At 42.7% G+C, this 27940-nt stretch overlaps 2 protein-coding genes across 2 annotated transcripts in view; one reads left to right on the forward strand and one right to left on the reverse strand.

Annotated features, from left to right (window-relative positions):
* T265_15028 (hypothetical protein) overlaps nt 1-27940 on the forward strand; it is a gene marked incomplete at both ends in the record, with an annotated part of 115376 nt that overhangs the window by 43641 nt on the left and 43795 nt on the right. Inside the window, 2 exons of the mRNA XM_009176285.1 lie at nt 7894-8015; nt 11946-12017. Coding sequence (XP_009174549.1) covers nt 7894-8015; nt 11946-12017 — 194 coding nt within the window. The remainder of the gene's footprint in view (nt 1-7893; nt 8016-11945; nt 12018-27940) is intronic.
* T265_10036 (hypothetical protein) overlaps nt 12274-27940 on the reverse strand; it is a gene marked incomplete at both ends in the record, with an annotated part of 56606 nt that continues 40939 nt past the window's right edge. Inside the window, one exon of the mRNA XM_009176286.1 lies at nt 12274-12471. Coding sequence (XP_009174550.1) covers nt 12274-12471 — 198 coding nt within the window. The remainder of the gene's footprint in view (nt 12472-27940) is intronic.

Below are 27940 nucleotides of genomic sequence, written 5' to 3' on the forward strand. Positions count from 1 at the left end.
TAGAAAAATTGATCTGTTATTCTAACAATGATCAAGCGTAAGGTGCTTACATCTGTAAAGGTCTGTCAACAGATCACTCGTCAAAACACTCAAACCACGTAACAATTCTGTCCCACTTAAAACCTCAGCTGAAAACTTGTACACTGCAAATTTCTATCCACTTTTGTTCAGGTGGCTACCACTTGCGTAGCGAGCCAGGCCTATGAAATTTAACACACCAGGTCAAGTTGTAGTCATGTTCGTGCAAGCGAAAAACACGAAGGGACACCCCCTGTTCACACTGCGCGCAGTAATTAGGCATACGACTCGGCCAAGCACGCACTCGCGCGCACAGGACAGGAAGTCAGCAGTGGTCCGCAAGACTTTACGGACAACCACGGAGCACGTGTAGTAGGTATACTGCAGAGAAGACACGTACCGCGTCCCGAACTTCACTCAGGAACTCTCAACAGGTGCTCTCAAATGATAGGTCAATTTTCGCTCATTCCATATTTCGCATTGTATCTTTTTTCCAAGTGTACATAGCTATTGTATTCAACTCATTCAAGGAAGACAGACATTTGTAAGTGCATGCAACCTCCTGATAATCAACTTAATAACGTCAAAACTAGAATACTGACGACTGGTGAGCCCCACCTGACCCTTATACAATGTAAGTTACTCCAGTGGATTATATTCCCTTACCTTCATTCACACCAACACCTAACACTAACGTCGCATCTGTTGATAACCTACCATTCTGACACCACCACCATTGTATCTGATTCTCACATGTTCAAGCTCAGTTTGCCCTCCGCAGAATTACGCAAGATCGTACAATGAATTACCATGTGCATGCACAACCTTGTGCGACGTTAATTAAAAAATTCTGGAGATCATGCTTGGGTAAGGTACCATGAGGGAAATAAACCAAACCCCATTTAGAAACGTCATGCGAGCTTGATCCAGCGCACATCCACGGACAGGTGTTAGTTAAAAAACGGCCGAAATCAACAACGTGCGCTCCAATGGAATCGGTCGCGTGCAATATTTTGTTGTGCGTCAAAGCATCTGCAAGCTGGATCATGGAAATCACAGCCAGAAATGGACGGATATTTCACGGCAATTAAGGGGTAATAAAGCCACTTTTCAAATTACCGGGTAATGGCTTGTCCCCACAATTTTTTCGGTAACAGCCACGGGGAGCCGAATACAGCTGTTTATTTCGTGGAAGATGGATTGCCATACGCGGCAAAGCTACCTCAGATTGACTGACCTACTGAGACGGATTCCTTACCACGGAAGCACTTTGGCACATCCAAATGCACCCACCCAACCCTCATCATGCTACGGGGACATACTACGGTGAACAAAGATTTGAGGACAACTGCTGTCCAACGATGAGCGCGTTAGAGGATTACAACCACGGATTAAGTTGGTTTTTGATCAGATGGTCGGTGATTGTTCGCCGAGCAATTGCTTTGCAGAAGATTCGTCGACATACGAGGAGACGTCAACAGTGCGCTGTTAGGTGGGTATATTTTTCTTTGCCTATATGCGTTTATATAGCATTCGAAGGCTATCTGTCACCTTTTGACGTGATCGGCTAATGAAAAGTATTGAAGTTCGTGAATCTTTTGGTCTTTTGTGATTTTGTTGCTTTGAGGTCTGCGTTCCTTTGTGCAGATTAGTTATCCCAACGCATTCTATTTTCACTAGCTTATTTTCTGGCTTTGATTCACGGTGTGTTGCGGCCTGGCGTTGTTAATCTGGATAGATTACTTGTACCGCATTATTTTTTTCCATCGTGAGTGTTAGTGTCCCCGCGTTTGGCGGTTAATTTGGTGCTTTGGTTGAGGACCTCCCCCAATCCGAATGATGTCTGTTTGGATGGGACCTTCATGCTTCCCTTATGAGTTCCCCATCCGGTACCTTTCGCAGCTTGAAGCTCCTGGTGCTAGCGTTCTCTCGATTTTGGTGGCTGGCAAGTGAGTTCCATGTTGATACGTTTGTTGATGGCTTCTTCAGTGGAGTAACGCGCTTTTATATATTCGCATTATTCTTTGCTCTTGCTTGGGCTAGTATGCGAAAGTCTCTCCAGTCGAACACGCGTCCCTCCTAACCTTTGTGTACCGAAATGAAGGAGAATCGATCGTATTTCATTAGCGAGGTTGTGTTCATGTATTCAGATGGACAGCTTTCTTCCAGTTTGTCCTATGTACATATTGTTAAAGTCGCTGCATTATATTCTGTATATGACATTGTTTTTCGTCACTGGATCCAATTTCTGTTTCGTTCCTGATAATGTCTTGTGCAAAGTGTTCGCAGCCTAGAAAGCGACCGTTGTTTTGTGCTGTCATGAGAGCCTTACCGTCATTTCATCGATGTTCTTGGTGCATTGGGACGTGACTCGTTTGCGTGTATTTGTCCTGATGCATTGATCGCATTTGATCTCCTAACTGGTCTCCCGATGTAATGAGACCACTGTTACCCTGCACCCTGCTTTTGGGCTTGAACGCTCAATTTTGACGTCAAAATTAGGGTAAATTTGAAAACTTAATGCGCCTTTTGGCTTTTTGGCGCATTAGACTTGTCAGTTACTATACTACCACGGCTCATGTGAACAAACAAACTCCAGGATGCCCTTCTGAATTATTGGGGAATCACAAGGGTATAAAACTGTTGGATCAAACTTTGCGTATCGATGGTGCGTAACGCAGGTCAAACGTGGGACACCTTAGATATTTTGGCTGAAGTGTTTTCCGCGAATGATTAATTGTCAAAAATAGATTGTGTGCGTAATTAAAAACCATGTTACTCTATTCGGACGAGGTTCGATTCTAAGCTCCATGATGCTGTCAGTGACAAATGTAAAGCGAGGACATTCCCTACCAAATCTACTGGTTGCGAAAACACTGCGGGCAGTTTATTGCGAACCCCGGCCAAGCCAGATGTATCGAGGTGAAGGGCACGAAAAAAGTTGGAAGATTTCAGGTGCGCATTTCTCTGATCAAGCTTATTAGGCAAGACTAATATATCAACTGGCGCGAAGAGTTTTTCAAAGGTGGAAAATCCTATGTGCGTAATTTATTGATTTAATTTGAAGTTACGATCAATGCGCCTTATACCAATTAGGTGTCATGGTTGGTGAAGCTCACATTAATTTGGTACAATAGAACGCCTACACTGTTGGACCATAGAACATGTGACAGAAGCACTACAGCTTTGGTTTTCCCACTGGTGTTCAAATAAAAAAACTGACTTTTATATTTGAAAAGAGCGGTGTGAATAGTCAGATTCATAAACACCAAGTTGTTAGACACGACCAACCGAGACGGCGTAATCCATGAGATTTTATATATTGAAGCAGTGCGGTGCCTACGTTCATCCCGTTGGAACAGGAAAGGCGGCCATTTTTCATATAAAGATCCACAATATAATCACGGCTTTGCCTTCATTCATTGTCACGGTCATCAATTAAATCGGTTTGCAATAAAGGTACTACAACGCAACACTTAGTGTTTTGTTATTCGTGGCCAGACTTATGTGCCGGTTATTGGGCCGATTTCTTCTGCCTGCATCGATGTCTCCGGTAACGTCTACTCAGATGTTTGAAAGGGCACCGCCTCTGCTGCGCTCAATCATATATACTCGGCCAGTCAACAAGAGATTGGCCGAATGAATGATTTGTTTAGATTTTCATAAACGTCCTAGCAAGCCTGGTGGTGAGGAACATATAAGAACATAATCGTGCGTACATACCCACTAAACTCGTGGATTTGACCAACATTAATTTTCCTATCCGAAAGAACTCTACAAAGGTTCCTCGGAACTGTCCTTGTGGCACATTCATCCTGGTGTACATTCACAGTATTCAATAATAGAGTCAAGAAGCTGACGCAACCTGGCCTCTAAGGTGGGTCATTTTGTTTTTACAAAATTGATATCCAAGCAATGCACTCTGTTAATCTTATCATATATTCAGTTGTATTCACCACACGAAATATTTGAACTTGTATGTGACACATGTCTGGAACGTACCTTTTTTCAATTTCTCATATTTAACTAGTAAAACAAATGATATTTCACTCCTTTGGAAGGTTCTTGGAATTGACAGAGAAGACATTGATTTCGGAAAACTTTATGACACCAAGTTTAAAGATGTTTCGGGACGCTCACACCTGCAATTTTCACCCAGGTGTATTTGTTTCTTTTGAAACATGCGTTTGACAGACTAGATGTCTAAAATGGCACGCTGCTCTGGCCGTCATATTGGTTTTTACATAAAGGTAGCCGCGCGGTGATTTTCTTCTCATCTTTTTGTCAGACAGGCACTGCTGATATATGGCTTTCCGTCCTTCATTGAAAGTGAACGGTAAGCAAAACAGAGGTTCTACTCTTTGAAACGTTATACTATTCAACATTGTAAAGGAGAGCTTATGCCAAATTTCTGTCGTTGGCCAGTGTTTTTGGAAATCGTCAGTACCTACGACGATTTCCGTCGTTGGTTGGTTTGGAATATTCGGAACATTTGGCCGAAAATAGAGCAATCCTCACGGAAAGAGCCAGCAGAACTTAATTTCCATTTCTAAGAATGCGTAATACCTGCTTGATACAGTTTACTTTCAGTCTACTGATAAGCAATACCTCACATTTCGGCGCTACTACATTTTTCTGGCAGCTTGATCCGAAACTTGACTGACGGCGTCCCAGCATGCACTTAGCAAATGGAAACCTGAAAATTCCCCTGGAAGTGTAAGCCTTCGCTCTCTCCGCTACAATCAGCAACATGGTTCATCACGTCCAATATGCGAGCCAACATACTATTTGATTTTCCAATTCTCTCCACAATTATCTTGTTCTGATTTGAGCCCATCAGCAGTAAACACTTCCTGCGATTTCAGGGTGTCTCGAACTCCGGAACTACTGGCTACTAGATTGACCACTTGACGCTCCGGCCACGATTAACTTGCAGAAAACAGAGCAGACCGTTAACCGCCCCTTAATCGCGAGATCTAAATCAGATGGACACATGTGTTGACTGGCTCTACAAGAGTGAACAAAGAATGAGTGGTCCTGCATGCATCCTCAGTGCGAGATAAACAGCCGCTCCTGGTTGAACTTTTAATATCCACCACTAACGTGATATTAGCAGTTCCAAAGTAAAGAGACGGGAGTTTTTCGATGTTTTAATAGAAATCATTCTCAATAAGAATAATGCAGTGACTCTTGACATGCCGACGTCGACTGGCTGCACTTAGAGGAAGTAATAAAACTCTCAAGTAAGCCGGCATACACGTCACCTGGTAGTGCTGACGTAAGTTAATAGAATAACACAAGGCTTCCAAAAGTTTTGTTTTATGAGGGTAGTGATAATGTCTCATATCGTTTACATAAATTCACTTAGATAAAGTTATCTTTCCTGGCGAAGGGCGGGGCTGGAGCTGTCCCATAAGATCTTTGGCCAATACAGCATTCTCATATACTAAATGCCAAGTTCAAGGGATGACAACGGTCTAGTTTTTTGACAGTTTGAGAATTGTAACTAGTGGTTGACTTCCGAAAAAAGCACGTCCGTTACTGCTGGTTAGTTTGATAAAAAGTAAATTACCTTTCAAATGCGATTTTCTACGTCACCAATCTTGGCTGACTTTTGATCGGATAGCGGGTTTTCGGCTATCATTCATTTATTGAGGTAATCCCTGCTGATGGCCGCTATTACCAAAATCCCAGGATAAACTATCTTCAGTTACCTTCCTCCGTTGGATTTTTACGGCATTCATGTGAATTGTGAATTGTGGTCATAGTTCGTCCACAATTCCGACCGGGAAGGTTTTGAGGGCGAACGTTCTCGCACCCCCCATCAATTTTTCCATAGTTCATGATCCATGTTTCATCTGTCGTCTGAAGGGTTGAGTGTGTCCGATTACCATTAGTTTGAACCCAAAATTATTTTACTCATTCAACCAGTGAAACCTTCTTAACGTTTGCTCTATTGCGAGAAGATACGACAAGCAACTATTGTGCCGTAGAGTATCCTACCTGAATTTTTCATCAAAAAATGATGCAGAACCTCGGTTGGTGGCATCTGGAAACTAGACAAAGGGTACCACTCCTACGCATGTAAGGCACTCTGTTTCTCAAAAAGCAATCTCTCACAAATTTACAATCTTACTTTGTACCGCCTCCAAAAATGCTGAAATGAAAAGCGATGGGAGGACTTAAGAGTGAAGGTGACTGGTGCGCCAGTTTTTTACCGCGCTGAAATCTAGAGTGAATGAGGTGAGCATTTATTGGGATTGTTTTCTATTCGATGTCTGTTAGACGGTTCATCAGGTTTTCTAATTAGTATGAGATCTTATGTTTACCAATGCTAGGTGAAGCTTAAGGGTGCACGCTGACGATGCTTCCCCTGATTGGTGAAAACTCAGCAGATGAACGAATTTTTCTTTTGCGATGTGAGCGGAATGGGCTTCAAAACCGCACACACTGGCAGAGTAAAATTACAAAGTCCCGCGATTATTGCATATTTGAAGAGAACAAATAGGTCTAGTCAAGAAAACTGCGTGGTAAGTGTGGTAGGCTTTCACCGAAATCCGGCAGAATCTGAATGGGTCATAAATTCTACCAGCCACTTACCTTTCAAAGATTCCACGTAATCTGCGGTTGCAAAGAAGGATTCAGGTCGTTTAATACTCTACCACATACATTCAAAAATGACTTTTATGCCTGGGTTTACGTTTGTGGCAGGTATACAACGCACCCTACTTACACTGATGAATTAAATTCGATAGGCCTGGTTATGTCTAGTTCCGACAAATTATCTGAGATATGGGTTTGAAGGGTCAGTAAGATAATCCGAAAACCCATCCCATATTAGTATTACCAACCGCTAGCGATTTTGATTTCGGACAATCATCGAGCAATCAAATTATAAAAGGAACGGTGTGCTGTGCGTCAAATCATTTCCAACTGTCGGCCAAAATAACCCGGGCGCTCTCACTAACTTTGTCCACATCAGAGTGTCAAATCGCGTAGCGAATTAGTTGAGGATAATTAGAATGAGGGAATAAGAGCCACGCGTTGCAGTAGGTGGCCCAATTGATCAGTTGCTTCTGGAGTTTCTGTTTGTTGCCTGTGGGATGGATCAAAAGTTTCGCAATGAAAGCAATAGCCTTGGTAAAAAGAGCAGCTATCTGCGTGATGCACGTCAAATCCAAACCATTTTAACGAATGTAACCAATTTTTCCGTACAGTTGGCAAAGCGCTTCGCCTCTGTCATGTGGGAAGTGCTGCTTCGGGATCGGGTTGGACCAAACCTAAATCTCAAAGGTTTGGTGACATCCAACAACCTACAGATTACAGGTGAAAATCGCACAGTAACCCGTGCTGCGGAATTATTCGGCTTAGTTAAAATGCTTTGAGTTTTCGAAAGATGTAACCCAAGGAGTGCAATATCGTCTACGTACTCAATGTCCACGAGTAAATGTTTCCAGAACCCTTCGATCCACGAAGTGCTACAGACAGTAAACTTAACTAAAGTATTAAACAGATTATGAAGCATGATAAAAGAAGACCGGGGACAATCTAGTCTGACGTTATTGGATTCGATTAACCCAGATTAAAGTCTGTCCCGAATTAATGAACATTGGAAACTTGACAAGCAAACAATGGTCAGTTGGTCCTTTGGCTTGTTCGCTGAGCTGGGCAATTTGGTTGCAAACATCTCATCACCAATCGTAGTGACATCATCGGTGCATTAACGGGAGCGTAGTAGTGCGAATCGGTGGGTTACTTGTTGTGCGTTGAGTAGTTTTACGCGTGTTAATATGGTGCTACTAGATTATTATTGTTTTATTATTCATTTATTATTTATTATTCTTATTTATTATTATTTATTATTTATTTTTTCAGTCGGGCGGTTCCATCGGTTGCTCCGTAGTACTGTATCCCATCCGCCGGTGCACACCTATAGAAAAGTCGTGGTGGCTGTGTTTCCCCTAATTTATTTACTTCTCACCAGACAGACCGTAATGGTCAGTCGAGTTTACCCACACCTGTGAGTGAGTTCATCTTAGATGCGCTGAAACAGTTAGCAGTTGCGTTGCCCTTCAAGTTCACCAATCTTGTTTGAATTATCCACAATTCATACGTTTGGCTTAATTAGGGGCTTGCCCATAATGTCAGATTGAGGTTTCAGCTTTAAGAGTAAACGTGTCACAGAGGGCAGGCAACATACCTTGCTCGCCCAAATGTTAAATCGGAGTTCATTCGCTAAAAATACCTTCACAAGTTATTGCAGCAACCATAAAAGATTTACGGCTCATGGCCTATTCGTTTCGTAACGGTGTACTAGGAAACCAGTATGCTTTGAAACAACAATGAGGGTTGCATACTCACTTTTGTCTCCAGTTTTTGCTTAAAAACAACAATGTAAGGCGTGAAATAAGCTTGGACCCTTTTACAGTGTTCATTTTGTTGGGAAAATTCACACCAACCTGGCCGTTAGTTTTGCCTCTGTAAGAACACGGCAAAATCTAACCAAACAGTTCCATTATCATCATTCGAAATTGACGTGAAGCCAACAAGTTGCTCTTACTTTGAACTGTCGATGCAAGCAATACTTAGTCGACTGCCCATGAGTGCGGAATAACAGGAACTGCCGACCTGATAAACTGCCACTCCTGTCATCCCGGAAGAATTGGTGGGAGTATGAAATCACCAATTTGAAATTTTCAATGACATTTTTCGGAGCTAGACCAAGACGCAGCAAGGAGAAAGACGGTTTCTCGCAGTGAAACAAGCCATCCCTAGAGTGAATGTAGATTCCATGGTAGTCGTGTCCTTTTGCCCCCGTGTTCCTGGGGGTTACATTGGTTGGAATTATGCTCCTTACGTATCACGCATGCCAGGAAAGCTGAAGAGGATCAACCAGACAAAATACGGCAAAATCTAGAAATCGGATTTAAGGCGTTCCGGTGATAAAACAAATCCACCTGTGAAAGGTGAGGGTGAAAACGTCAACGTTTCCTTCATGGGAATAGTGTAAGCTTTCCTATGCAAGATGTGATATTGCCTTCACCAGATTATTCTTTGGGCTACACCCGAAGACCCACCACCCCGATCACTCAAATTTTTCTTCATGACAGGTTATGAACTATTTATTAAATTCGATGCACTTGCAAATTCCAACGATCAAGGGTTACCAAAACTTCACCTGTTTGCTCATCCACAGTAAATTGAAACAGTCGTTAACTACATCTTGGGGCCAGGTCAGTCCTTAGGAGTTGAGGAGCTGTGGAAATGAGCACCAAAGAAAATCTCACTGCATTCTACCACAGTGTTCTGACTTTTGACTTAGGGGATAGAGGCAAGTTCCTTGAACGTTACTCAGAGAATTAAAGATTAGCTCTCACAACTCCCCTCCTGATTCGACAGCCAAAAGATTATTATTTACCAATAAAATACTTATTTTGGGACCTCACTTAATAATTTTCACATAGTAAACACTTTCAATTACCGCCGTTTACACTGTTGCTTGATGGATATTCATATCACTGCTGTTGCGCAATTGTGGTGGGACTGTGTCCAGAAAGAAGAAAGGGATTAGGAATTCGTGCATTTCTGAAAGTGTTGAGTTCAGAATTCCCGGTGTCTGACAAACGGTTGAAGAGTACTTTTGCTAGTCTCTGAGCGTACGTTCGACACAACGACTTTACTATTTCTAAATAGGCAAATGTGTTCTGGCTTGAGCTGTGTGACTGGAGTTTGCTGATGAAGCCATAAAATGTATCATCATACCTACTCTATATGACTGACAAACATTGGGATCCAATATGGCGAAGGAAAAAAATGTATCCGTCAAAATCGTTGAGATTTTACTTGTTTTCGTAGGGTGTAATACATTATTCCTCGTTCTGACCTGAACGTAAACCACTCTGTGAACTTATCATCGTGCCTCATGTTTAAATCAACGCGCGGGGTTCACTCTACTGTTATCACTGCATTGAGTTAGTGTGAAATTTGGACTTCCGTCTAGAATTATCGCTTTCTTAACTGTCGTATAGAAGCCATCGTAAGTGCAGTTGACGGCTAGAAAGAATGAAAAAGATGATCAGAATTACGTCCCGGTGAAAGTCCGCTGCGGAATTATTTATTAGGAAATGCTATATGACCGGTCAAAGATCACTGGACAGGAAAGCAGAACTCTTAGTTGTATTTTATCCACAAAAACACTACATTTATCTTCTCTCGAATATATCTTTTTGAAATTTCGTGGAGATTCATTGACTGCAATCATCCCTCGCTCAAATGCAAGCAAATGTTACAAAGTGACCCCACGAACTCTGCAACAGATCTCCCCTTTTCAAGAGACCCAGAGCAAAATTCCAAGAACGACGCATACTACTCGCGTGTCTCCCCATAAGTAGTATCATCATTACACATCTCCAACTCTCAAAGGTCGTTCGCCTGCCACCGATTTTTATTTACCTCCCCCAGGTCGGCTTGAGCAGCCGGTCTACTCGGCAATTCTACTAGTGTATCATGCCACTTGTGACACTACTTCCCGTTCACTCTTTTCGATCCTGATCATCTTGTATTGTAAAGACGTTCCCCCGTTGGCCGGTAACCACAAGCGGCCCCTGCAGTCGACTGCCCAGATTTCTCGACCCCAGTCCACTTCGTCCAGGATTCTGGTGGTCCTTTCGCTTGACCTTCTTGCCTATAGGGAACGTTCGTACCTTTCTACTTGCCCTTTTCTGCCTAGTCCTTTCCTGAATGATGGCCAAGCTTTCTCGAGCTCTCCGTCTTTCTTCCTCTAGGTCCTCCGGAGACAAGCGTGATGCCAGCCGCAACTCCTTTCCGTGATCAACCGGAAGGCGTTAATGTCGACTGTACATCAGCATAAATGAGGGACTTGCCTGTGGTTGAATGTATGGAAGCACGATGAGCTAGTAACACCATTGGCAAGTTCATTTCACAGGCTCCATCTTAATCCGCCAGCCACTCCGCGATCGTTCGATTATTACGTTCGGTTAGGTCAGATGTTTGCGAGTGGTAGGGGACCGCCTTTAGCCGCTTGATGCCCAGCTTCTGCAAGCAATTTATAAACTCTTCGCTCTCGAAGAAAAGCCCCCGATTGGTTAACATCATTTTCGGCACCCCATGTTTGGTCACGATGTGATGCATTACCACTCCGTTGAACGTCGTCGCCAGCAGATTAGGCACGGACGCCGTTTCAGTCCATCGCGACAGGTGTTCTGGCATCATCTCGATGTATTGGTTCCCACTGATGGTCACCGGAAGGGGGCTCATGATGGCAAATGACCACAACTCGCGGATTTCTGAGACTGGAATAGGTTCCACAGGATGTGTTGCTCTTGTCACAGCCCCTTTCATTCGTTGAAAACGCTTACAGGGCACTACATAACCCACCACTCCATTTCTCATCCCAGCTAGTAGGCCCGCTGCGGAAATGGGTCGTACAACTTAGTGCACCCTGTATGTGCCATCTCATGGCATTCAAAGATAACATTCCGTCTCGAGACGCGAGGTATCACGGGCAACACAACATCCAAATCAGTGGCGTTCCAGGAAATTTTGCTTGCTTCATACAGCCTCAGCCGATCAAAATGACTGTGTAACGTTTCTTAGTTTTTGTCTTTCTCTCCGTTCTCAATGCTTCTTCCATCCAACAAAGTGGCTTCAACCTTCTGTAACACACAATCCTGTCGTTGTAGTTGCACCGACTTTTCGGCATCCAGTTCAAAGATCTCTGATGGTCCTGATCCACTCCAGGGGATTCGATCGGTTTTTACATGAAAACTTTGCTCAAGAAGATATGGCCCTCACTTATCCAGGGCCCATACGAACTCCAAACTTTCCTTCTCACTGGTGGAGAACTTCTGTTCAGCGTTAGTCACGACACAGCAGGCATATTCGAAAATTCTATTCCTCTGCTTTAGAACTGCTCCGATGCCGCGATCACTGGCTTCCGTTGCAACAATGAACATTTCTCCGAACCTGAGCAGATGAGCGTAAGTTTCTCATCCAACATCCGCGCTCTGACACGTTCCAAAGCTTCATGTGCTTCTCCGGTCCATTCGAATTTCCGATTTTGACGAACCACATCGTACAGTGGTGGAGGGATCGTGTTGAAATCCTCAACGAACCGTCTGTCGTATGCTGCTCGTCAAAGGAACTGCCGTAGAGGCCATTTTGAATCGGGAACACTACAATCATTGATCTTTGCCAAATTTTTCAGGCAGTGGGCTAACTTCTCCCTGACCCAAATTATGCCCCAGCAGTGTCACCGAACTCTGAGCGAGCTGGGACTTGGCTTAATTTATCTGCAGGCCAGCCGCCCGGATCCGCTTCAAACCAGCCTTCAAGTGAACTGGGTGCTCTATTTCCGAATTTCTGTACACAGCGATATCGTCTCCGTACACCGCAACATTCTGGAGTCCCTTCCTTACGCGAAGCATCAAGGGTCTGAATGTGAATGGTGCTGAGATTTTTGAACCGCGAGAGGAGCCTTGAAAGATTTTGAGTTCGAAATTGTCGCGAGGGAGAGGAGAGATTAACTGTCACGGATACGGGATACCAGCCGTTTAAATCAAATGTATATGTACCGATATTAGAGATGTCACAATGAAGTTCTGCAAACTCCTGTCCTTGGATTCAATCCTTGTCACCTTATTAAGTGACCCTGAAAACCGGTGCCCACAAGAGAAGGGAGGTATTTGAGGGGTTAAAATAGGTCGCTGGATGTTGTCCAGCAGCATTTAGTAAGGCTAGCATCTGAATTGGTGAAACATCTTTAATCGGAGCCTGAGGACGAGTTGGCATCCGAAATATCTACCGATGGCCGCGGCAGTTTTTGAGAAATTTTCTCACATTTCTGGCGGTTGGAGCCGGGGCATCTGAAGGCTCCCTAGCAAGGTTTCTCGCGTTTGTCTGTCAATTGTATTCCATCGGGTCTACAGGCAGGTCAAACCGGTGGTTTGGCTATGAACAAAATACCTATCCCGCAAAACCACAAAATTAAAACCCAAACTCTGCCCAGTGGGGCTTCAAGTGTGTGCCTCTCCACCTGAAGTCCTGACTGGCGGGTCAAATGATCGTCACAACCAGGACAGTTACTGGGTCGTCGTTCGGTGAGTCGGGCACACCAAACACAAACGAGATAAAACTGATGACATCCTATTTCTGTTTCTCAGCGGAGGTTCCCTTTGCTAATTTATCCGTCTGGATTGACAGCCCGTTTGATGTGCATCGGTTCTTCAGAGACAGCTGGCAATGAAAGACTCAGATATTTCAAAGCCAACCTCGTCGACATGTGAGCCCCGCTGTTGAACAACAAATTTACGTTACCGATGACGATGATGAAAATGGTATGGGAACACCGCTTGAAAATGTCTGCCAGTCGTTCGTTACAATGTATTCTCACATTATATTACTTTCTCCATTTTATTTTGAATTCTCCTGATTCATTTATTTTTAGATACATGGGATGCTTATAAAACATTTTGCAGGAGCCTCATTGGTTAGACATCTTTTTTTCTCAGCAAAATGGTAAGGTTATTTATATGCATTAGTTGGTCACTAGAACATGGTTTCATAAACGAAAATGAGCGAAGAAACTTACATGCAATGACGCTCTCTGTTGAAGTTACGTAGTACTATGTTTACCTCTCAGTGCACAAAGCAACGGACACAGGGAAATGTGAAATAAGGCACACTATGAAAACCATGCTTATTCATATATGATTTTCCAACTACATGAGAGAATTGCCAGGAGTCTAACGCACAGCTGCCCCTCACGCAGCCAAACCCGTCTTGCTTCGGGTTTTGAAAATGGAAGCGCCAATGGGGACTGCTTCAAAGGACGTGTCTAAATATGTATAGGATGTTTGGTACAATTAGACTATTTTGCGGAAATACACATCAACGATGAACAGTTTATGGATGTTTAGAAGGTAAAATGAAACGGAGCAGGAAGCAATAATACCGGGGCTGATATATCATTATTAGGTACGACGACGGCCTCACATACACGCATATACATTTATCGTGGCTCTGATTTAATGAAATTTAGTCGACGTTATAGGGTGATATGATCTGTTAAGTTCCAATTCGTTTGTGTCACCCTAAATTCGGATTGATGACAATCAGAAACGTTCATCATAAATATATCGTCATAAGAGAGGTAGCCGCGCCAGTCGAGCCCACGCGATAGGTTTTGTGCACTTAGTGGAATAGAAGGGGAGCGGCAATGTGCAAGAGGCGTATTCTTCATTAGGCCCTAAATCGGCAGCTCGAATGTGGCGTCAGCAGTAAGCACAATTGCAGAATATCTGAAATGTCTGACTTGGCTCTACATATTTGGCAAGTAGGAATTGGTATTGTGCACAATCTCTATCGCTGGTGAACCAAAACGAACCAGATATCACCTGGTGCTGTGCAGCCAATGTAGTTCCCACATTTTCCGTAATTTTTAGATAGATTGCTGACATAAAACGTTCAGATGTTCAACTTGTGCCCACATCATTCAACTTTCAATGTTTTCTACCCCATCGGCACAATCTTCCACTTGGACCTGTACTGTGAAATCTGCATATTGTCACCTATAAAATGTAGCAAGAATGCAAAATAAATCACATTAAAAAGGACGAGAGAAACGGAATAATAGCGGATTTTACATATTGAATAAAAACTAAAAAAACGAGGGAACGATCCAGTCGGGGGTTTTCATACGGAACATTCATCGAACGATTCTGGCAAAGGAACTATGGTGCCGTTGATCCGTGATTAGAGATTTACTTTACCAGAAAATAACGTGATTCTTACAGATTCCGTTGCCAAAATAGGATTGTGATGACTAATGACTTTTGAAAAAGTCTCTTAAAACCTCCCCTTAAAGCACACCAGATGGCTCGTGAATCTGTCTGAAGATTCACTCAGCTGTTAGCGCTAATAAGCACAAGTTTGCCGCCTAGGGTAGAGCAAACTAATTTGGACTAGTTTGCACAAAAACGTTGTGCGGTGTTACAAACCGGGGTATCCGAAATAGCTTGCAAAGTCATTCAATTTTAGGGCAAGGTGACCTCGGTAAAACAGTTTATTGCAAAGTCACATTTCCATAAAAACCAACCTGTATTTTTCTGAAGGGCTTTACCTTCTGGGAAAGGAATTCGCAAGGGCTGACCAGGTTATTTTCGAGGCAGTATACGCATGTCAGTATACATAGTTCAGTGTACACTGTAGAAGCCACCGGCTAACAAAAATTGAATTCCGCATCACACTTTGTCGAAGAAGGCCGCAATCAAAGTGAGTTTCAAATGGGTCCATTTGAGTCTCCCATGGAACACATGACGGTGTTAGTATGAGAGTATCTGACGAATTTTTACAAATGAGGTACAGGGTGAACGTTGGGTTGACGAAGACCCGGAGACAACACCTTTTTAGTCGAATCCAGGGAGGATGAAACCGGTGGCATGCATTTATCTTGTAAATAACGTCATACATCCAAAAACGTTTTGCGACTTCTAGGATTATGACAACCACATGAAGCACATCCAGTTAGACAATGCTTTCGGAAACGCGAGCTTTGGCTAAATTCACTCACATCTTTTGTATGGACACAATCAGCGTGCAGTTGAGAACACTTAGCGAAACATTCATCCGTTTTTCAATGCAATACCTTGGTGAATGTGACTGAGTGAATGAACATTTTTCCGTAAAGAACACTAGTAAAAGTAATGTGTAGACTGACTTCACTCTCTCATTCTGTTTCATGCCAGATGGGTAGTTACACTAAACGTTGTTTGGAAAGGACCGAATGAAATGGATAGTGAACCGGCCTTGAAAATTTTGTGTCTCTTGCCAAAGATTGTCCAATTGTTTTGTCGTATCCGAGACTCTTATGACGTCAAACTTCCGAATGTTTCCAAATGTTGTCTCGAACCACAAGTCAGAATCCGTTAATGTTACCATCAATGCATGTTACAAGCCATTGTGTGTGGGCGGACGCACAGCGTTTGGAGTCGTATAAAGGTTGTTAACTACCCACCTAAATATATACTTAAATGTACCATGGCAACGATTGATCATGGCGCATTCGGCTGCAGACATATGTTCTTTTTAAACAGAGACAGCTAAACATAATATTTTCTAAATATGGAAGTCCTTTGGCACTGATGAATTGCTAAGTGAAAAAAGTGTATCTCCGAAGTAAGTTGTACTTACCTGGAATACCTGTCGCGCAGTGAGACAACCTCGATTAGTGTTACAAAATGATGCCAAGATACGACGCGTTCTGGAAAAATTTTAGCGTGCGTTACCTAGTACCTACTCAGTCGACACTCGAATTCTCACGTAGTAAGCTGACCGCTTTTTATAGATACCTCATGACAAACTTCGGTGGGCTACAATTGTACGATTTGGGATAAAGTCCTAATTTCGTTTACAGATGCTGAGTTGAGACTGAATACCTCCACATTTAAAATGATGACGAGGGCTCTGATACTGCCAAGATGCCGGAGCTGAGATACAAGGAACGGGTAGAATAGATTGAATTTGACCCACAGAATTCCAGGTCATGTGGTACGCACCATTACTAACCATAACCATAGCAATAACTAATCTCTCACTGAAGTTGGCTGTAAAAAGTATGCCGTGTCCGTAGGAGTTTTTATATGCCCTGTAATTGTGAAGACCAAATTCCACAACCATACGTGATGTCCGGAACGGGTAAATATTTTTGAAATACGAGTTTGATTACCATGTTCAAGGAAACTATCATCATAGAGTGCATAACCTCGGTGTTTAACACATGCAATTTCTAACCATTTTTATTAGGTTGCCTTGTTGTTGTTGTTGTTTCCCTAGCTCATCCCAATCTTCTGATGTTTTGCTGCTTCCAGGTAGTCATTCATCAGTTCCGGATAAAAAAGTGCGAAGGAGGGTGAGACTGCCGACTGCAACCCTGGCTCGTGAATATCACTCAGCCGCAATCCCAAAAACTAATCACGGCGACAGCATTCAAACTTTTCTTTCCATCATTCATACCACTTGTCGTGTCAAACACGGAGCGCTCTAATGCTTCTACTACTCTCTTTTGGACACAACAGTCAGAGTACCCCTTGGCAAACGATGGTTCGGCATGAACAACACCTGGCTTAAAGCCAGCAGCTTCAAAATCCAGATGACCTTGGCTATTTTACCGAGAAAAAACCACGATTCTTTGAACTCGAATAATATGAACCTTGTAGTCTCTATGTTTTGGACCGATAAGATGTGTTTGCAAGAATATCGTGATGTTCCCTGGGAACATCAACAGTTCGTATAGTTTTGAGTTTAGATGCAACCCCAATATCAAACTGCTGAGCATTCGCCTACGTACGTTCATTGTGAGTTTTCCGATTTCCGTATGGTGGAAAGAAGGCCTGCGGTCTAAGCTGTTTTGGAGATTATCAACAAACTCGAGTTGCTTGAATTGGATGATGTGGATTCCGACTCGCGAGTGGAACAGTAGAACCTGCATTAAGGTAGTAGAATTACAGGAAAATGGCATTTGCATACATCTCACACACAGCTTGCGCTTTGTTTCTAGATTTGTGACATAAAATTGATGGTTAACAGTCGTGGTAGATGACAAAATTATATTTTTATTTCACTCCCCGAGTCATTCCCGATCTCCCCCAAGTCTTATTGTCCAAAAACTCTACGTGCACTAAGTTTCATCGAACTTGAGGGAAGGCAGGCACTAAAAACTCACAATGGTTAAAAAAATTGTGCTGCTAGCTAAATGATGACACTTGAATATAACCACCATGAAATGCGCCCTATCTGATGCACATGGCGGTTCATCCAGATGATCTCAGAAGTCAGCAGCGTTGTTGTGACGCGTGGAAAAGATACGTTATATCGTGATGTAGTGTTCTCTCTAAAGTCTTCCACGAAACTGATGATATCATATCAAGCCAGACAAGACCAACCCATAGGCTACTCAAAAGATACGTTGATTGCCTGTCTTATCAACGAGCAGATAGGAAATAGGGTATCGCAACAGGGGAAAAACTGGTGACTATCAGAATTTGTGACATTCATTGAGCCAACTGAACAGCGATGCTATCCTGAATCGCATTCAGCATTTCAGCTTTCTACAAAGCGCTCCAAGGTAACTCATTGATTCGAGTGTGCAGAGCATGCGCCCGTGCCTGATTCACGATGTTCGCAGGGAAGGATAAAGTGAAACTTACTATTAAATACTGAAAAAACGCGACGCAATCTTGGAATAATTATTTTCACAAAAACGACATATTTTATTTCTCCTAAGGAGTGAATCACCAGAATACAAAATTTCGAATACATGTCGTTCTCGTCTGAACAATCGTAAAGTTTGACCACCGTTCCCAGTGTCAGGCTATAGACCCCTCACATCTGACTTTCCGGGCGAACGTCTTATTACTCATCAAACGGCGTACTATGGTCTCATCCGAATCATCCTTTTGAACTCTTAAATGCGCAAACCTCTCGGTTCCCAGGACTTCAGAACCCCCTTTGAAAATACCTGTCAAGCCGTATCCTAAACATCTGTGAGACGCTGCCACACAGTCCGCACGGCCTAATATGCAACACAAGATTGACAATTGCCGTAAAAGCAGAATATTTTGCTAGAAAGCCTACCCTCATACCAACAGTCTAACATCTTTTGATTTTCTACAAATTAGCAAGACCGATATTGCAGGACAATGGTTTCAAAACGTTTCGTTGGCCACTGCTATATAACTTTGGCGAACCATTCTGGATTTGAACAGCAAAGTTATCAAAGCCATGCACGCAATGGGCAATACCTGCAAGTATGCTATTTCTGCTGGGATATTTCTTTTCCAAAAAGTCTTTAGGCTGTAACATCCATTTGGTGCTTAGCCTCAATGTCACCTGGAAGAAGTTTGGGAGATGTGATATTATTAAGTTAACCAAGTGTGGAAACGAGCAGAAGAGATACCGCGGCAAGGTTTGTACCACGAAGCCCTTGTCGGTTATCCTGCGGCTTAACCCTAGTCAAGTGCCTTAAGTAATGGCCAACGAGATTCTTCTAGGTAGTTGCGTTTCTGTTGGAAATTAGGGTGGCGACTTACCATTTTGATCTTTGTCACAGACAACATTAGTAAGAAACAACTTATCATTTATGCTACATAAATCTTTTATCGGCAGGAGGAAGCATATTTGAACACAGTGAACCAGAGTACCACCTACAGCACTCAGTGAGCTAAGCGATTATTCGACTACATGGAAGCATTGAAATTGAGGCTCCTGTAATTCTCATCAAATTATGCCATGAAAGCTGATGGTTTTCTCGTGTAGCCTGCCGGACTTGCAGGTAAAATGTCTAAAATACGGCTTGAAACCCACTCCATTAAATTTTAATTACTAAAGTACTTTCATTCATATACACAACGTACACATGAAAATTCCATCGATAGAAAAAGCTCATTTGTGCTGCTTTGCTAAGGGTTTGAATTCGTCAGTTATTCCAGTATGTTTTCAGCACCTGGTTTAAGGCAAAAGACAGGGTTACAAGGGCACCTATTTTCCTCGCTGAAACTGCCTCATTTGCAGCTGCCTTAACGACACTAGGGCAACCAAACCGATCTGGTGGCCATTAGAGATCAAATGGGGGTTCATTCAGGTAGGATCAAATGTAGGACGTCGGATCGTAGATAATTTATGATGAAACTGATAAATGTGGGCCACCTCTTACCTGGCGACATTCTTTAATAGTTCGTATAAAGGTAGAATTCATTCAAAGCCTACCCTTTATGGTACCCACCAAAGCCATCTCCTGATACACCTACGGGCTTCCAGGTTCATCTTACGCAAATTTGGCATCGACCGCTTGTTAGAGTAGGTCTATCGAGGCTTCAGATTTGTTAGTAAATATCGATTTTCCGCTTGAAGCTTTAAAAATAATTCTGGGCTCTCTTCAATCTCACAGCGCATATTCAATTAAAGTGACTTTTTTTGAGTTCTTTCTGTAGCGTCCACTACAGAGTTTCGTGGGCTGTGGTTTCGCTTCGTGATTTTATAACACGGCAAATTGAATGCATCGTTGTGACAGGAATGAGATTTCCGACTCACTTGCTCTAGCTAAAGTTCAGAATAAGCCAGATTAGTGCGTCCAATTTTATAACACGGCAAATTGAATGCATCGTTGTGACAGGAATGAGATTTCCGACTCACTTGCTCTAGCTAAAGTTCAGAATAAGCCAGATTTAGTGCGTCAATTGTCCTCAGAAGGCTACTTCATATTAAGGGGCAACCTAAAATTGTCCTTGTGAAACACCCGTTCCGGCAGGTGATTCACTATATTCTCCAGTTATACCAACAAGTGGGCAAAACGGGATAAAATGGAGTTTTTGAGGTAACACAACACAGCGTTTACTCGATTTTTTTCAAGGCAAGCCACAGTTTGTCCAACACGACAGGCTAATATGCTGGACAACCCGTGAAGTAAAAGATCGACTGATCGGACGCCGCAACCTCTGTGTGACCAGGGTTTTGCGCGAGTGTGCGCTCTGTTACAAATAGACTTACTCTTGCAGCACGGTGACGGTTTGCGTAACCCCAGTACCTACTGCGGGTTGATGTTTTGGCATGTGCGACACGCGCGGTTTCTCATATCAGGGTGTTCAGCGGTCAGATATCTAAACGCAATAGTCACCTTGCCCAAGAGTTTGGGGTTGGAAAATGTGTGGGTAATTCCTCCGTAAAAATGGCAGTGCACCTGCACTTTCAAACACACCTAGCTGGTTTGCGATCCAAGGGCTTTATTCAAAGACCATTTACTTCCGTGTTTGGGTTTGAGTACCACAGCAATATCGAGCTTAGTTAAAACAATAAATTTTTCTACAGCAAAGTGTTGAGCGCTAACATCATGTTGTCGATGGCCATGCTAAGAGCGCATGAGACCCATTTGTCACAATACAGATGGCTGGCAGCTCTTGTAACCATCCGGTGAATTGCACGGTCTAAACATTTAGGAGAATTAGGTGGTTCAATAGTTCAAACTTTCTGGGAAGATTACCGCGTTGTCTGTATATTTTACTCGCAGGGTATTTCTTATGAAATTCATTTTGTTTTATTTTGCTAAACGGATTTTGTTTTGCTCTGTAATTTTTCTCTTTGATGCGCACGTTCACGACTGACATGTCCTAACATCTTGAACTGTTAGGTCTACTGAGTTGTTACATTTGACCTTAGGTAACTTTGGCCTGTGTTTTCAGTACGCCCTATAATGCATGCCACTCGCGAAAATTTCTCACACGCTGTAGGTCTCAGCTGTTCAGACCTTCGAAATCACAATGATACTTCCTAGCCTATTGGGCGTTCTGATGGGACTATAATCACCGTCGCTTGCTCTCCTGGTGATATAATTTCATCAACACCTAACCAGAAACATGGGGGTTCAGAATGATAGTTACACCGGCTGTGTTCTCTGATTATGGTCATCGACAACCGCTCATTTTCACGGTGACCACTACATGTATAACTTGATTATCCTCTATATGCATCACACAAATTTCTTTGAGCGGCAGGCGCAACGTGCCTTTGGACCTCATTGATTGGAAAGCAAAGCTGGAAGTTGACTAAGGTCAGCTGGCCGCACCAGCTACGGGGGCATGTTATCGTGGTCCCTAAATGAATGGACTAATCGTTAACCTCACATATTCAAATGTGTGGCTGCTAGACGGTATCCACATCAATGCCGACGTAGATCTAATAGCCGACAATCGGAGTGAGGTTTCTTCAAACTCTATGTTGGCGCAGTATCGGGTTTTCTTCAGACCCGTGTTCTGTTTGAGCAAGAAATTGTACGTTGCTTGAAACGGGCAATTATACGCAACTTCCGCTGCATATAAGTACATTTTCCCAAGTACACATTTATCGGTTGCATTTGGACAGGCACCTTGGCGACCTTATTTACGCATATTATCAATATGTCTGTCTCAGCATTTTTTACGGTAGAAGCAAGGATAAAAACGTAAATAACTGGACGCTACTGAACGAAAACACTATTATTATGCAGACTGAGCTTCCGGACGCTAAACTCCTTCTTAGTGTTTTCTGAGGGGCGTCACATGCACGAGCAAAGGGATTCTGAAAAAGTGTTCTCAGATATCTCACTTAATGTTTGCTTTTACTGGTAGTCCAGTGCCAAAACATCGGAATCTGTAAGCTAAGCCTCGTATATGATTCGGCTAATTTTTTGTTTGAGTTTCTTCTCCACGTTGGCAAAGCAACCATGACTGGATTATCCGAAATACCTGAGTGAAAGAAGGCCACCCGCGGCATTTGGCCGCAGCCGTATAAATAAAACCGAAAGCCGGTGCAGCAAATCGCTACTAAATTATTTCACGATAAGTTTTGCCATCAGTGTTGGGGGCTTTCTATGTGAGAAATACTCACCCGTCTAAAAATGCAATGTTGGTTCTCTTAATAACTCACTGTTATTTTTCGTGACATCTCTAAATAACAAGACCCTTCAGCTTGTTCAGAACTCACTCCCAGTGTTTAAGCACACTCATAGGAGCAATAGAACTAGAACAGCATGGAATGGTACTATTGAAAATTACGATCGAAATAATGTTGTTTGGCGGCCCGCTGTACACCACACGTGTATTCTCTGAGTTGCACCCTCAACTCAACTGTAGAAAATGTATATTCTTGTCTATTCGGCATGAAGACATTATCTTTACATGATTATACAATGCTGTTTCAAGCTTTCAATGCACTACGCGTAGCGCTGCAGCTAAATGATGCGTCATGGAAACGTCGGTTTCATCCCGTAAGAACCATGGTTAGCGAATCCCCAAAAGGTTTCAATGTGTTTCGCCGTTCCGAAGGCGTAATAAGATGTGACGACTCAGAGAGAATAAGCCATACTGCATGAGCGCAGGACAAAGACCAGTCAGTCGTAGTAATCAAAGATCACCGTGCAGAATAATATATGTGATCGAGTGGTGAGTTTCGCTATCCATTACTTGAAAGACCCACGCATAGAAAACTACATTCTCTACCTCATGATGCGACCTTACTCTGGCATGTGTATGCGTTTCAGAAATGGCAACACAAAATACGTAGTAGTAAGAACGTCAGCACTTTTGAAAGTTTAACTGGTTGAAACTTTAACAAAACGACAAGCATGGAAACAGGCTTAAACCAGCGGTGTATTGTGTATCGGACGGAGGCTCTACCAACAGAGCTGCGAATAGTGTTAAATCTGCGCTACGTTTGTGGACCCGTATCCACGCCCCATTAGCTATGCCTATTCAAGGCACGGAAATTTCCATTGGTTTGAATGTGAAGAAGGCCACCCATACAAAACATACGGTCAAATAGAACACAGTTCTTTCAAGGACGCACCATCAATGTCGCATGGAACTAACTGACTTTCCTTGTTGTTCCGTTCGCCTCATACGTTCACAAGATATGGTTGCTGGTCAAACCTGCTTATAATGTTTCATATCTGGGAAAGACAAGGTTTAGAATGATACTGGCTTTAGTGTCTTTCAGTAACGCGTAGCGTACTTTTTCTGTCTAAGCAGCCTCACTTAGCCTTACTCTAACACAGGCAAAGTGTTACATTGTAAAGACGTAATATACTGTGCAAGGTCAGCTGAAAAACTTTGACAGGCCAACACCCGATTCGGCCATCTTGGAGCACTCCAGGGGAGCAAAGTTCTCTCGTCAACATTAGGTTTCACGTGAGCCCAAACTGCACAAAATTTGGTAAAAACACCGATCCGAGTACCAGTTTGGTCTTCGAGTTACACTGATCTAAATCACAGAAGAACCGATTGTTCATGAAGCTTTTTATCACCTGAACCCCAAAACAGCGTTGGGAACCAAGTGAGTCATCCGTGATAGCCTCATTGCTATCCCAACGAGCTGTTAATTTACGTGATACAGGAATAGCGGAAAAGCACAAAAAATATGCAAGATCACATGGCAAAACGGATTCTCTGCTGTGACTTACCAACGGTTCCTGTAATAGCGAAGAATTTGGTCGTATATGGAACGAATATATATATATATATATTATATGAATCAGTCCCAGTTGACACAATGCCATTTTTCGGAATGCTAGCAGATAGTCACGTTTTCTGATCATGCCGTGCTAACAGCTACAGAATAGACAGGAAACTGAACGCGGTATAATTTTGTGTCGCATTTAGAACAAAACGACCTGAGTTAATATTTCACGCCTCAGTCCGGATCAGATATTATAGACAATTTGTGTGCCCTTACGTTTTATCACAATGTCGGGGAAAGAACATTTTATTTGCGACCCTAAAAATCGGCTTCCAGCTTTCAATGGCCAATCACTCCATGTCAAACTGCCCAGTCAATACTCATGCCTCCTAGAAAATTGAAATGTGGTGACTATGCTATAGAAAGCAGAGAAAGAATACTTTATTTAGTAACGGCTACGTGGGATGCACAGCGAACGGTAGGGTGCTAGGTGACGCAAACTCGTGAAAATTGTGGTCACTTTTGCCCTGGGCATTCCGCTTGCAAGTCAGCAAATGCTGGCGGAAACAAATTTATCCCTCTCTGATAGTGGTGTAAGCGTTGTTAATTTTAATGGCGATTTTATCACCTCAGTAAAAATAATCTAAATTGGGAGGTCGAAAAGCACTGTACTGTTGTTAGAGACCATTGATAGAGCACGTCCCGCAAAACTCGAGTGTCTTTGAACCCAAAGCCTTGTGGCAAGCATTTAAATAATTAAATTTTCAGCTACGGGTAGCTGTTTCGCATCGTGATTACTTCCCGCCCAGACGGGACCTACAGCCACCCATTTTCCAGTGACGTGAGCGCATATTCACTAGTGCCTTTATTGGTGGCCTTCCAGGGGCAAGTTACATCAATTTGGTGAGACCAATCTACTTCTGAGCTAATTGTTGATCAACAAACTTTTGGTAAAGAATTTCTGTGGTCACTAGTGACAATCTACACTAAAGCGTCTGCATTTCAGCATAGAAAAGTCCTTCTTCGCAACTGTGGATTGATGAAATTCACATTTTGTGAGCCTACACATTATTGTCTGAATTATGCGTTCACGCATCTCCGCAATAATTAAACTATCTGATTTGCCTCGTGCATAGGTGTTTCACTTGGGTTTTTGTGACCCATGTATTCCGTTTCGATAAATACGGTTGAATGGAGCAAACCGCCCCTCACATATTTGCTTCCACTGCGCACCTCCATCCACCCGAAATATGGATCAGGCCCATCCAACAACAACACCAAGCTACACTCGCACCCAACAACTGGTTCATTACTTCGGTTCACCCTGATGGCCAACAAGCCCATGATGATCCCAACTTGATTGCCGACGAAAAGTGTTAAATCAAATTGCCGGGTCAATGAAAGTCACAGAGTGATTTGGAAATGATTTAAAGAGGCGACTGGGTGTTGTGAATATATAGGCTAATCAGTACTGCCCCTAATTATCAAAATTGTCGTTTTGAAGAAATGTTCGATATTGTGGTGTCAGGCGGTTAAACGAGATCCACTTGATTGAAAAATACTGTCAGCTACTCACGAACGCTCTGTGCCAACTCTGAAATTATTTTTGGGAAAGACACCGATTAAATTATTGTTGGGTGGAAGTGGTTTTATTCATGAATTATATCTCACTACTGGTGATTAGTAGTGTGATCTACAAATTGCACTTTCTCTTCCGGACCCCGTGACTAGTCATGCCTTCAGTACGATAGACTTGGTTTGCAATGCTGGGAAACACGTTGCTTCGCAGTCGGACTAGATAGCATTGAACCAGAATACGACGGGATATTCCACCAACTGCACACATGATGAGACCCAGGTGAAGAAAAATTAGACAAAAACTGTCCCCTGTAAGAAACTGTAGACGACAGAAGGCTTGCTAAAAGAAGGTCTGCTTCTTCGGGGTCTTCTCATCATCAGCTTATTGTTTAGGGGCAAATGAACAATCAAACACTAATCTGTGGATTGATTTACTCTCTGGGAATTAATAATTCGGCTCCACCGAAAAATCCACACAAAACTATAGGACCATCACAAGCTTTATTTGGTACCACATTCCAACTATCACAGTATATTCAATCAAAGTCGATCCACCTAAACGAGAAATCCAATTAGATTCAGATGATTCCTCGGGCAGGATTAAATTTGCCTAAAAGTGGCGTACAAGTCTGTCCAACGTTGCTTGATTTCTAACACGAGCTTTACGAGAACTCAGGATATCTCCTATATGATGTGCGCCGAGTAGAGCATAACCAAACGTGTGCCGTTTCCAGGAACCATATAGCTGATGCTTACGTTTCGTCCTATACTCTGTGGTCGCTTATCTTAATCTGTATTCTTTATAAATTACCAAAGGGTCAATTTTTGTTTGCAAACTAACTGTTCTCATCAGGAGAGCAACAAGTCTCTGGCATGATGAAACCTTGGTTTCAGATGCGGTTCGTCCAGTGTTCCTGACTTGCCGTTTGTCGCGCGTTTTGTTGTGATTGACTTTTGAGTGTTGAACCTCATGGGTTCCTTGCCAGAGTCTCAGAACAGGTTATGCTTAAAACATCTTCCTCTTTTTTGTCACATCACACCAGCATGACCTCCAGGGGTACAAATTAATGCAATGCGCTGTCCCACGTGGTCTAGGTCATTGGCTAGCATTATGACCTCTCAGTTGTTTACCCGGTTCCTATCATTAACTCACAAAGTTGACCGCCTGTAAAAATGTGACTAGCGTCGGAAAATAACCACTAATAGAATGATGATCTCATGCGAATATTACTAACAACGTTCTGAAAGTTTCGAACAGATCCCCGGATTAGTAAGTTGTACATAGAACTGTAGCATTTTCATTCATTCACATTTTTGATTTGATTTCGACCATCAGATCAAAATATGTACATTGGACGGAACGTGCCAATACCAAAGTAGTAGGCTAAAATTTGCTTACGTAGAGTGCCTTTGGAAGACACTTAAAAAACAGAATGCAAAAGGAATGAAGTCAGTGGATGAGAGTGAAATTTAATTTAGCAAATGAGCATTCAAGTGAATAAAATTCCCTGGGTAAGCTCTTAATCCTTCCATTCAGCTTGAATGAGGGTTTTGTCTGTCGATCGTTGATCTACAACCACCAGATTGCGCTTGACTGAGCCGCTTGCCTCTGCTCAATTAAGACCAGGATGGCAAGTTGCTGGGCGAAGGACAGGAAAATCGCATTCAAGGCGTAAATAAGGAAACATCAACTGTCAGTCAGGTGTAACCCAATTTTGCTGTCTAACCGCCATGATACTTGAGTGGATCACAGGGGCTGGGATATTTTCTGGTCAGCGAATCCGCACCGAGATGCCGGGTTTTGAACGGAATTCAGCAATTTTGCACCATATTCACTGAGTAACCTCGCTTCTGCGTGGAATTTGAATTCCCCGATATGTATTCCGTAATAAAACCTACACTACACCATATCTTGTGCAATAAATAGGTCAAAAATGTGTATGTTTCTATTAACAGATGAAAATTAGTCCAGTTCAGCTGATTACTTTAAAAAAACCGCTTGTTATCTGTGCGCGACATGCTCGCAACCTGACCTTCTGTACTGATGACGCAGTGTTCCTTTTGGGCTACAAAATTGATTAAGTTTGAATAACTGTGCTTGTTGCATCTGAAGAGTTGGTATGAACCCTTCCTTTTTATGGTCTCAGTGTTCCCTTTGGCTAGTTTTGATGACTCAACGTGACAGTTATTAAAAAAGCCGTAGACCAGCTACCTACAAACCTCTTTGTCTATTTACCTCCCCAACTGTCTGTTTATTTAACTATCTATCTATGTATCTATCTACGTATCTATTCATATATCTATCTATCTATCTATCTATCTAACTACCTATCTATCTATCTAT

Source organism: Opisthorchis viverrini, assembly GCF_000715545.1.
Source record: "Opisthorchis viverrini unplaced genomic scaffold opera_v5_341, whole genome shotgun sequence".
Lineage (NCBI taxonomy): Eukaryota > Metazoa > Platyhelminthes > Trematoda > Opisthorchiida > Opisthorchiidae > Opisthorchis > Opisthorchis viverrini.